Source organism: Mya arenaria, chromosome 8, assembly GCF_026914265.1.
Source record: "Mya arenaria isolate MELC-2E11 chromosome 8, ASM2691426v1".
NCBI classification, from domain to species: Eukaryota; Metazoa; Mollusca; class Bivalvia; order Myida; family Myidae; genus Mya; species Mya arenaria.
This window is the reverse complement of record NC_069129.1, coordinates 25,465,650-25,478,982: the sequence shown is the minus strand read 5'-3', so window position 1 is coordinate 25,478,982 and position 13,333 is coordinate 25,465,650. Positions and strand designations below refer to the sequence as shown.

The following is a 13,333-nucleotide window of genomic DNA, read 5'->3' as shown; positions in this document are numbered from 1 at the left end:
TCTACCTAAACCTGTTGTGATTGGTTTGCAAAGCTGTAAACCCTGAAAAAGAGCTCTACCGTTGGTGTAATTTTGCAAGGATTATGTTGTTCAGTCATCTATTTGTCAGTAATAGCCAAAGTCCTATTTTTAAAAAAACAAAACAAAAAACTACGTCATTTGTCGTCATTGCGTTGCGTCGTTTTGATCTTTGATCTGGAATTTCACACATTAAATAACATAGTTTGATGAGTCCCGTTATATGCATAAATATAATCCTAATTTCAATCAAATATATCATATACAGTCTCTACACTTTTTATAAAATGGCCAACGTAATAATCGATTTGAAGAGAAATCATTTGTCTTTTGTACTTTGTTACCTGGATCATAATATAGGTTTTTTTTATTTTTCAGTGTACCATAGTCCATTTTCTCTCAGCTCGACTGATAATGGGTTCGCGGATATAGGGCTCGTTCATGAACTTCTCGTGGAAAGAAAACAAAAGTAGAAACAAATCAGTCATCTACTTGCTATCTTTCTTATGGTACATTTTTTTTGTAGGTAGTGATTTTCTTTATGCATTTCCAATTGCAATCTTTCATCAAAGCTGCTTCTTTGTGGCACAGGCAATCCTAAATGTCGTGTCATTTGCTTTTATTAAACATGGCGGAAGTTGTGTTCTTTGGGCGAACTTGTAAACTGTAATATTTTCAAATATCGATTTGTGTATTAAATTAAATGGTAGAGTTATTCACAAACAGTGATAGAAACTAACATATTCTAGAACCTTGCGTAGTATTGTTGACAAACGCCAGAATAATTATTTTTATTACAAACATGATTTAGTTTGATACTGGAAATGCAGATAGATTCTATAACGATGTAGGTCTTTCAAAACTCACCGGTTCGCCAACAGAAATCTTCACTTCCATGTAGTTATACACTCTGTCAACAACATGTTTATAGGAACACTCCGTAAACCAGCTATGATTATGGGTAACAACATGCAAGAGACGAAGAACAACTCCTTAACACGTCGTAGTAATACTTTTAAATGACAGATACAGCTCTTTCACCTAATGCTTTAGATGGTTCAAAACATGCAATGTATCTCGAATGCGTGCTTAGCTGCAGATAGTCGTAAAACTTGCAATATTGGATTTGTATTAAAGGACTGTAGTTTGGGAATTGTTGCCTGGTTTCCAAGAAATAGTTTTGATTTTGAAACCTTTCACGAATAGATCTCAATTACATTGATAACTGTCCCTCTGTTTCATATTGTCCGCTTAGTAAATAGATTGAATTGTAGAATACGATCGATGGCTTTAGTCTCAAGGCAATATTGGAACCTTGAAATGAAATATCACCTCATTTTCCTGTCGGACTTTTGACGAGTCCTGGGACTTTATTAGGCGCCGTATAAATAAGTCGGTGATAAATATGGACATATTTCACAGACACATAATGCAACATCCTCTTATCAGTAGACATACTACAGCAATCGACGTTATTCCGATATCAGAGTGTTCTATTTCATCTACTAATTGATAGTTACTCATTGAATGAACTGTTTTAAGGGCAGAAAGAAACTATATTAAAGCCATTTTTTTAATGAAAGAATTGGATTTCTGAAAAGATTTTTATCGGAATGAGTTCGTTGTACATTTTACTAAAAACCAAAAACATGTACTTAAACAGTATTGAAAATGTCTTAAATATTGCAACTGGTAGACTTAAATATCATGTGAAACATGCGTCGACATTTTTCAGCGGATGAATAAAATTGATCAAAACTTTATTTTTGGAAACTCATAAACACGTTCTGATATGAAACTTTCTTTAGCTTTATCACCAATCGATGTACGAAATAGTTAAGATGGTGATATATTACTGTCATTTATATAACGATTATTAGATAATAGTCCCGATATCATATGACATGTCCTAACAAAGATTGATTTGATTATACTCATCAATCTTTTGATTCCATTACGTTGGTTAAATGACTGTTAAGGAACTCCTGTTTTCCGGACCGTATTTCGTTTAGTGTATATTTTCAGACTTTCTAGTGCCTCTGAAAGGGGCCTTCGTTCACAGTTTGGCTAATTAGCTTTTCCCTGTGGTTGGTATTGTTATATTCTAGTTATATTCTCTATCTGAAGAAATTCGTTTTTATAATACGAATACTGTTTTTGGACATATAGTGGATGGTTATTTTGTGTGCATATTTGTGAAATTACAGCAGTATGCGATTTTGAAAACTTGTCTAAATGTCTAAACTCTGTAAAAGATCTTAATGGTTTCACATGTATAAACATAAAACAGTAATTCTATGAAGTAACAAAAAGCAAATTTAATAGATAAACTATGTATTTAAAACGTTCTGTAGGGATTTTTATGTATACTTTTGAAAAAGAATGAATCGATGTGAACTCAAATATTCAAGGCAGTCCTTTTTAAGGGATTTGGTGCAAAGCTGGTATTTGTAGTAAGGTCTTCACAGCCCTCATTGAGAGCAAATCGGTAAACCTTTCAAAGAAAATCAATTACAAAGTATGTGTTAAGAGCAAAAGGAATCAGTATAAATACCCTTTTTAAGAAATAAACCGAACGGTAGCTTAAAAAAAGTATTGTCTACTGCATATTTATCTTTCGATGCTTGATTTGGTAGAATTTTACTCTAAGCTTTCTTTTGGCCAACTATGTTTGGTACTGTTCCGCATTTGATATTATTACATACGCGCTTTGTTAAGAATGGTAGTTTTATAACAGAAAACGACAACTTGTTATTCCGAGTGTAATCTTACATGAAAGTTAACAATTTGCGTGCATTTCTGTTAAATGACATGTCATTGGAATAATTTGACAACAGAAGAAACAAAAACTTTGTTTTCTTCCTATGTATTATAAGACAAAACATTTGAGGATGATAATTTTCTCTATGCTTTTATAACTGTTTTTTTTTTATCAAAGCTGCTTACCTGCACAGACGTTTTCTAACTTTCTTTGTTTTTGCTCTTATTAAACATATAGACAATTATGCTTTTTGGAAAATGTTTTAGCTGTAATATTTGCACCATTCGTCATTTTAAACTTGTTTGCCATTCCCATTTTACTCTTCCGCATTGAAGACAATATGAAACAACGATTAGCCAATTAGTATATAGACCTTTCTAGCATTTTCAGTAAGTAAAAAGTAAGAACGAAGTAATATTAAGATACTGATTTAAACATGTCAGTTTGGAGGATAAGAGACACAAAATGACAAAATGAAAAAAATATTCTACTAAACAAATATAATTGAAAATTGGCCACCCTTCGCTTGCTAATTAGCTCTTTAGAAGATGGAACATCCATTTGAACCAAATACTGCAAGCAGTACCAAAAATGATTGGTCACGTAAGTGCCTCTTTTCCAATGAAAGCGAAGGAAATATATCAAGCATGAGTAAATTACAATCGTTTAGTTTGAGAATTATTTTCTCAATAGACGATTCTATTTAATAGTACAGTACGAATTATCTCCCCTGTCAAATACCCTTCAATTTACTTGTCCGCCATTGCGGAAGTGAAAAACCAATAATCTGTCAAATTATCTCGAATCGATAAAATATCGGATAATTATGCCGAGGTGGTGGAAGGCAGTGTGTTGTGGTTGATTCTAGCAATAACCAGAAGAAACTTTACGACTGGGAAAATTCCCCCTGCCAGTTTCATAATGATGTAAATGGCAAAGACTGTCCATGTCTTGTACCGTTCAAATTCCACTGCATACCGGCATCGGGAGAAAATCGTCTCCAGTGGTTGAAATCCATCAAAGGAAAGGCTTTGATCCTCCTATCAGGTCAGTGGTGAGTTATGCTAAATTTTGGAAAAAAATGGAGTTACTGTGTCATATTTTTTTATATTATGTATTATGTATACAGTACCATAACCACTATGGTGAACAGCCACCCTTAAAAATGGAAAAGCACCACACTTATTGTCGGCAACATTAAATTAAGAAATGATGTTAAAACATTTTTTCATTAATTGTTAAGGTGTAAATAAATCTATATTTTCAGGTTTGTTCGAAGCACTTTATAGATGGCCGCCCTACAAAGCAAAACCCAATCCCAGTGTTGGAAATGGGATATCGACCAGTGACGCCAAAGACACCTGGACGTAGACCTTTGAAAAGACTCCGTCTAGAATCTAATGAAAATTCAAGTCCAAGACGGTCACAGCCACAACCTGATCCATTATCAACTCCTGTAAAACGACCAAGTCCAAAAGTGGGCTGTCCTCCTGACGAAATGTTGACAGCTACCCCAATCACTGATGCTGATGAAGCCTTTACGGACTGTCAGCAATGTTTAAGCATCTGTTGTCAGAAATACCCACAACACTGCCATAATGCCAATAAGCCTAAGCTAGTAGACAGCAGTACACAGACTATTGATTTGGTGGCCCATGACCACACTTACTGGTATTCTCTTAAAACAAAGACGGTATCTACTCAGCATTCTTCTGCGGAATTTGGTTTTGAAAACATACAAACAGACTCAGACTCTCGTTTTTACACAGGATTGAGCCTCTCGGTGTTCATGACATTAATTTCAACATTGTCAACTTATGGAAAAGGTTTCCCATACAGAATGAGTGTTCCAAACCAAATCCTCTCAGTGCTGTTAAGATTAAGGCTTGCACTCACATTCGAAGACATCGGCAGACGTTTTGGTGTGTCTCACCAACTCATGAGTAATGTTTTTAAGTCATGGATCAATGTAATGTCCCAACATCTGTCACATTGTGTGGTATGGTTGCCCAGAGATACTATTCGAAGAACATTACCAAATTCCTTCAAAACATCATTTCCAAAGACAACCTGCATAATAGACTGTTCTGAAATTTTTATTCAAAGGCCATTTTCATTAAAAGCAAGGGCTCAGACTTGGAGTACATATAAAAGTAATAACACTGCCAAATTTCTGATTGCGATAGCTCCAAGTGGATTTATAATGTACATCTCACCATTGTATGGTGGACGGGCAAGTGACAATTTCATCACTAAAAATTGTGGATTTTTGGACTATTTGCTGCCTGGGGATGAGGTAATGGCTGATCGTGGTTTCACAATAGGTGAGGATATGTGTAGCCGTCGAGTCAAACTGAATATTCCTGCATTTATGAAGGGTCGGTCGCAGCTATCCGAACAGGAGACCATTGACTCTAGAAGGATTGCGGCTGAAAGAATTCATGTTGAGCGCGCTATCATGCGAATGAAGTCTTTTAGACTGTTGAACACTAAATACAGTATAAAAACATTACATAATGCAGATTAAACTGTCCGTGTAGTTGCAGCTTTGTGCAACATGAGAGATTCATTAATACGGGATGATGTTGTTGACTAGACAAAGATCTGTGTATACATGTAGTTTAATTAATTTCACAGCCGTTCATGTTGTTTATTGTATACAATTTATTGTTTATTGTATACAGTATGTTGTTTATTGCATACTGTATGCAAATGAAATGTATGCTACCTCTTGGTCCAATGGTTTGGATCTTAAATTCAAAAGCCAAATGGTTGTTTTTGCTATTTCATTCATTAATAACACTATGCATGTCTTAAATGAATTTCATATTAAATATGGCACATAAAAAGAAGAAAATATATTGTCTATTATCTCTTTTCTGTATAAGCCCACACTGGCAAAAAACAAGACTAGTAGATGGTGATGCAAATGCCAACTGGAGAAGTATTGGGTCTATCCATTTATTACTGTACAATAAGCTTTTCAAGTAGTGTCCTTGATGAACTATTAAGATATATGTATTAAGTATATACATATGCTTTCAACCCTTTAAGAGACTCGTTCAATTTTTTAATGGTCAGATATCTTATGTTTTGATTTCAAATTTAGTTTAATGGTGTCAAGCTAAAGTCAGTGAGCGAGTCCCTTTAAAGTTTGAAAAAGATTTCAAGTATAATAATGTATTACAGTAATAATTTTTACATATAATTATATGAATTACAATATTTAAGTTTTAACAGATAAATAACAATCTTAAGAAATCAAAAGTGTGTGCATTTCTCACAGAAATTTCCATTACATTTTAAGGTACACATAAAATGACATTCAGATTTAATAATCTTCTTCCAGGAAATTTCCTTAAGTCTCAAGTCCTTAAATTTGGTATGGAATTAACGGCACAAGGATTTGTATTCCGGGGAAATTTTCAGACGACTTGCCTGGAACTCATCTGTTAGTCTAACAAGGAGGTGCTTAAAATAAAAGTCACGGATTCTAGGAAGAATGCCCTTTATAAAGTCTTTACTGTATTGAACATCCACAACACACTGCTTTTCAGCTGTCCACACAACAAACTTGCACATAGTTGACTCAGTGCAAAACATTGCAACTTGCACTTGGCAATAATAGCCATTTTTTCCCTTGGGGCTCAATTTCGGCTGACCATCTTCGAGTAGAACATCATATTTTCCTGATGATATGAGGTCTTCTAGCGGGCGTGTTGGACATTTTATTTCCACAATTGTTCTTTCGTCTATAACACCATCTGGGCTGGCAGCAATATATGGCTCCGTTAAACTAACAACAATCCCAGATTTTCTAACCTTGTGACCAGAAACGCTTTCATACCAGGCTCGTGCAACTGGTTCGTATTTCTGTCCATGACGTGTAGCAAAGCATCCCTTAAACCTAGGATAAATTTGATTTGTCACAAATTTATTAGGATTAGCTCTTTTAGTCTTTGGCAAATCATTCACTTTGCTGCTGGTTAATCTCAATTTTCTACTGTCTGTCCAGGCACAGGTGTTCTGATTTTCTGTGGATTTGGCTAACATTTGAATTTTTTCTGAACTAATGTTGACATATTTATCGTAGAATGTTTGGCATTTGGCACATGACAGAGGAACTTGTACAGGATACGAGGCATTTTCACATGTTCTTGGTGCAGGATTTCTTCATTTATGTCCCTTTTAACCTCTGGTGCATGTAGCATTTTGTACAACATTGTACCTTTACACTCCCAAATGTTTGCCACTGTGGAATTTGACACAAAGTCCTGTAAGTCACTATGGTCCAGAAACTGTTCAGTACGAGGTGGACAATCTGTATCCGTGTTGGTCTTGTTGGCTGTTTTCTCAGTACATGGTTGTAGCTGAAATGGGCTTGGTCGGTCAAACACCATATCTGAAATGGTGTCATGTGACAGTACTTGCGCAGCTCCTTTACCCCAAGCCCGCTGTTTGTCTGTACACGTTTCCCCACCTACACCATTCGCCCACGCCAGTGTAATTGCATAAATAATTGCTGATATATGACTACACGATCGGGCATTGCCAGCTGGACAAGAACAATGGCCAGTCTCAACAGTATTTTCACTAGAAACCGCAATCCATGAGTTGTAGTCCTTGCGCCCAACGCCTGGCTGACTCGGCGAAATTTTGGCCTTTATGTAAGTCATACCCTCACATTCAATGGACCACATATCACCCATCCAACCATTTTGTACATAGTTATATCCATACAACGACCTAAAGGATTTCATGGCCTTTCCATCATATGCTTTTGCATGTATCAAATAGTCAACAAGATCCTCGTACATCAGTTTAGGCCAGGCATTGCTTTTGTTCTTTTCCCACTTCAAGTCATCGGGTGGCAGCCCTGTAATAAGTAATGCATACATAAATCCTCTATTTGGAATAACATTTATTTGCAAAAGAGTTGGAAGTATTTATAATTACAGCCGAGTGTATAAGACAAAAGCCCAAGGCTATTTACAAGAAATGTTCACACCTGTCAAATCTCTTGGCAGTCAACAGGTCAACATTATGTACTCTGGCAAGTTGAACGGCTGTTGTCATTATTTTTTCCGTCAAGAAAGCATTTTATACAACATTTTATAAATGTTTATTTAAAAACCAAAAAAAAAAAGATTCTTACTTTAATTACGCGAATAATCCTCTAAAAAGATCAACATAATTTGTTAAACAAAGTCCACCATTTTGTTTTTTAGAGCAATACGGCAGTATTTAATTGTCTTTTTACAGGCCAGTTACAACTATACGGTCTACTATTTATTACAATAACATTCAGAAAAAGTGTTCCAATAAAACAACTTACGTAGCTGCTTCTCGGAGGTCATTTTTGGTCTCAATTCTAAAATTTAAATGGCGTGTGAGCGTTCTTGCAGACTATCAGGAACTTTCACTTCTGTAATGGCGGACGGTCACGTGACAACAAAATGGCGGCGGTCTAATTTAAGACATATGAATCGTCTATTGCTAAGAAGTAGTATTGAAGATTGTTTCAAAATCGTCTAACACATGGATATAAATCACATTTATAAGAGACCAATGATTCATTAATGTATGAAAGATGACTTAACTTTCAAGAAACAACTGCAACATTGGAATGAAATATCACCGTCATTTTCCTCCGGAATATTTTGACTTGTCCTGTGTCCTACTTGATCGCTATCTTCCATGCCCAAGAGGACAGTGTGTCATCGGTGACAGATATGAACAGTTACAATATAAAAGATGTATCTTTCTCTTATCCAGGGAAATTGGGATCTCTTGAAAATGGAGTGACATTTTATTGCAATCACTATAATTGGTCTGTCCGAGTGCTTAATATCCCTTGCAAATTGATTCCGGCTTTTTGAATGTTGTTTATGTAATAAGAAAATAAAAATAAAAGATTAACAACGTTTACATTCATCAAGAACAGCATGAGTGTTTTATACAGGTTTTTGATAATCCTAACTAGCAATTTAAAACACAAGTATTATCTAGTGTTTGTACGTATTTGTAGACGAAAGAGAATTGCATAAAATTAGAATATACGATGTCACTGGTCTTGAATCATGCATGGACACTTTAATTTGAATGAAACTTAAATTTTATTGGCAAACACTAAAATCTTAAAACTTAACAAAATGGTATATATTTTAACGTCGACAGAAGATGGAATGGCTCGTTCGGACTGCGATCTCACTTCTATTTTGTAATGAACGTTACAATCTGTAGATGATTTTTGTTGATTTCAGTGTAAGATCTTATTTCTTTTCACGAGTCAAAAAAATTGGATAAGAAATGAATAAGTAAGAGTGATGGCAAAGCGAATGAGCTATGCATTTTATAATTTAAGGGTCATTTCTTTGATAGAGATATCACCATATTCATTGTAAACATTATATCCATAAACATTTCATCGGAAAGATTTTTAAAAAAAAGTTCAAATTGATTTGGTTTAATTTTGTTAACTTAAAGGACAACAAGAATTTTGTCAGATTTCGGCACATTATGTTACATTTCTCTAAAGTGAACGGTTTTCATTGCATGCGGTGCATAATTTGTCGATACGATCTTGATCATATTCCATGTCTGCCTTGCCTCACAGGCGACGCTTTGGATAAAGTGCACCATATTGATTTAAACAGATTATGTTTTGTAGCACTGTCCGGAGCCAAATATTCAAATCAGTCTTATCTAGGGATTTGTTGCAAACGATGATAACTTTTTAAACAACCTTCTAAAGCTCTTATCGGAGGAATTCGTTCTAATGTGTATCATTACAGACAATAGAAATATTTCGTCTGCTTGCTATTTATCTCTAGACACATTAACTCCCTTTTTGCTTTAGAAATGCAATGTGTTATAAAACTTGTCCTTTTTATAACATTGAGATGGTGATGTAATGACTGTAAAATACTTCGCTTCTTTTTCAAGAAGGTATTGTCTTGTGCTTGGTGTCGCCTTCGTCGAAGTTGTCGAAGTAATTACGAAATTTAATCTTCGTCATAACACAAAAAAAGTTTAAGGCATTAATGAATCATACACAAGTTGCCCGAGACAATACGAACCTACCTCATACTAAAATGTTTTAATACTTGTCTCACAGGCAACGCTTTGGATAAAGTGTACCATATTGGTTATGTTTTGTAGCACCGTCCGGAAGCCAAATATTCAAAGCAGTCTTATCTAGGGATTTGTTGCAAACGATGATAACGTTTATAGATAACCTTCTAAAGCTCTTATGTGAGAAATTTGTTCTAATGTGTACCATTACAGACAATAGAAATATTTCGTCTACTTGCTATTTATCTCTTGACGAATTGGATCCCTCTTTCCTTTAGAAATGCAATGTGTATCAAACTTATATCATTATTGTCCTTTTTAGCATATTAAGTGTAGATAAGACAAATTAAGGTATGTTAAGTCATAAAAAAATTATTCAAAACGTTTCATTTTAACCATTTTCAGTACATGAAACATACAAACGAAGTTAAAAAGATCATACATCAAAGTTCAGTATGAAGCTTCTTGGAGTAGAGAGTTATTATTGTTTTCGTCTTTGAACGAGTTGAACCCGTTTCTATCAGATGTTTATATCTAGTCTTTCATCTTTTGTCCAATGTTACCTTTTTGTAGATAACGTCTGTTCAAGGCTGCAGATGTATCGATTTCTAACATTGGACCATGATAATGACTCATTTTCAATAAAATCAATCATTATGTATTACAAAAATCTGTTGATTACTGCAACGTCAATGTTCATGCTACTCATTGATTAACAGGTAATATTTCATCATTTTCCTCTTCCAGTGTTCACTTTAAGTAGCAATAAACGGACAAATCACGCTAGATATTTCAAATGGGGCTTGTCCCTATAAGTAAGTACTGTCAGAAAGTAAATTACAAAACTGTTTAATATATTCATATGTGTATATACACAATATCATTCTCAGTATGTAATAGGTACAATCGGTGCGATACGTCACCGATAAGAAAGTGGTTTGTATTTAATAATTATGTTTAAACAACTTAATATCAGCATATTTCATACGTTGGTTATCATTGGAAACATGAAAGTTGTTTTGAAGACTTGAGAATATAACACAAAATCTGGGTGGCAATTTTTGATTCTATAACAGGTAGCAAGACAAGGCAGGCAGAGTTGCAACATAACAAAATTACGTTATCCACCATCTTGGGTATATCGGCACGTTGAAGAGTGATAACTAATTCATGGCTACAGTCAGATCATTTGGATAATTCTAAGTATCCAAGTATTTAAGGATGACAATAGTACTGCCTATTTGTATTTGTTTAAATACCAGGAAGTAAACAATACCATGTGACCAAAAGAAAAGGTAATCAAACGGAGCATTTGGTCAACATCAACTATTATTTTTTTTATATTTTTACTTTTACTAGTAACTTAGTTATTACACATTTGTTAGGCAATTAAACAATAATGTGCCACAAGTGATATAACCATTTGTAAATGCAATGTACATGTATATGTATATTCGTCGTCGTGTTATTTGCATTGTATTTTGTTGGAATGTTTGATCAATGGTCATTTTGACCTTTTTCACACACATCGTTTGTATATTCTATTTCGATGAATAAACGTTCTTCTTCTTCTTCTTTTCTTCTTCTTCTTCTTCTTCTTCTTCTTCTTCTTCTTCTTCTTCTTCTTCTTCTTCTTCTTCTTCTTCTTCTTCTTCTTCTTCTTCTTCTTCTTCTTCTTCTTCTGTATTCATTGCAATGTTAACGAACATGCCAGCTAATTTTGATTAGTGTTTGATATCATTCGTAGCGGACATTATGTAATCCATTTTAGTATTCCTTCCCTTTTCCAACCTAAAGACGAGTAATCATTTTTAAAACTGAATGCAAATAACTTCTAAAATGGTGATTCTAGCTCGAATTGTTCTGTTTTCGATACAGGAAGAAATATTAACATGAAGAATGGTAAGAATAACTATATTCAATTGTTTGAATTGTATTAAATTTTAGTCTGTTTCAGAACTAAGGGGACAGAACTTTATAAATGTTAAGTGTATCTCTACCGTTTCTGAAAATATTTAGTCATTGCATTCCAGAAGAAATGCAAGGGCTTAAGATAATGTAAGAAAACGGTAATATGATGTCTGGAGAATGTCAAAGTAACAACTGCAATATTGTTTTATTCAGGTGGTATCCGATGTGCAATAATGGCATTGACACATGACAACATTGCCCTCACGTCCGATTTCAGTTGATATAAAAAACAAAAATACAAATTGCCGTAACATTATCTGTATTGTATTTCGGGTCATTTATTTTTAATTTTTGTTTTCAGCATGCAATATCCTTTTAAATGAAACCTCAGTCATATGGGGTCACTAGGTAATGAATCAGCATAATAGAATTATAAAACAAATATTTATTTCGCAAACTTCCCACCTTCATTAAGTAAAGCCTTGTAGAATCATATTTTCATATTAACTTTACACAACATTTCATCCCTCTTGTCAGATTTGAGATGTTTTTTAACAAGTTGCAATCTAAAAACTTCAGTTAAATATTTATTTAATATCACAAGTTAAATTGTAATATTTGCTTGCAAAATTACTCAAATTTTGGCTAAATTAAGAATATAAGGTATAAGTTTTTAAATATAATACTTAACTTAGTAACCTGTATCCAATACAATACGGATCTACGTTTTTAACAGTATGAGGTAATTTTCAGTTGACATCCCCTTACATCCGAGCCTGGCATATACCCACATGAATTCATACATCCATTGTTTATGCTGTACGAAATCAAAAAATGCACAACTGTTTTTGCTGAAGATACGGTATATTTCACTCATTTATCATGTTCGTTTGCTGGAAGCTGACTGTATTCTAGAACGTATACATTTGATTTCGTAGTGATTTGTTACCCGCTTAACATAATATGTAAATCACACTATGTTAAGAAACATTTGGTTTTTTGGTGTTTGATTTGCTGGAAAACGCGTCAACGTGCATTCTAGAATAAAATAATTTACAACGCAAATAGAGCAATGCCATTGGATCTCTAGCAAGTGTCCGGCCTACAACTATATACTGGTCAAGCTACTCACTTTTTGAACGCATTTCACCATTACATTTGACTGCAACTGAAATGAACTGGCCATATTTGGAGCGTAGTTGGACCGAAAATGAAACTTACTCATGGGGTGGGTTAGGGAGGTGGTCTCCTCTTTTAGCAATTTGAGGCGATTTTTGGGTGTGTTTTTTTACAAAATACATTTAATTGTGGCTTTCGGTGAATTTTACAACTAAGTGAAAAGGAGACTTAATAGCATAATAACCCCGTCACGATCATGATCGCGGTAAAATGATCATCAATAATCGGTAAAAAACTAGCACCAACAAGACTTTGACTTAAACTGAAAATGTATTTGTAATATGATTTCAATCTGCGATCAGTGCTAATGCGGCAGTACGATGATGATATGAAAGCAATCGTACGATTCTACGAAAACGCGGCAGAACGATGCAAAAACACACAATGGTA

General features: G+C 34.3%; 1 protein-coding gene and 1 pseudogene across 1 annotated transcript; one reads left to right on the top strand and one right to left on the bottom strand.

The window, feature by feature from the left end:
- The first annotated feature begins 3,327 nt into the window (after positions 1 to 3,327).
- On the top strand, positions 3,328 to 5,306 carry LOC128244082 (uncharacterized; annotated as a pseudogene).
- An 863-nt stretch (positions 5,307 to 6,169) lies between these two features.
- Positions 6,170 to 7,823, bottom strand: LOC128244081 (uncharacterized). The gene is made up of 2 exons (XM_052962098.1): positions 6,911 to 7,823; positions 6,170 to 6,686 (listed from the first exon to the last, which is right to left on the bottom strand). Exons 1-2 carry the CDS (start codon positions 7,675 to 7,677, stop codon positions 6,170 to 6,172), a joined length of 1,284 nt encoding a protein of 427 aa, XP_052818058.1. The 5' UTR covers positions 7,678 to 7,823.
- Positions 7,824 to 13,333: the final 5,510 nt, after the last annotated feature.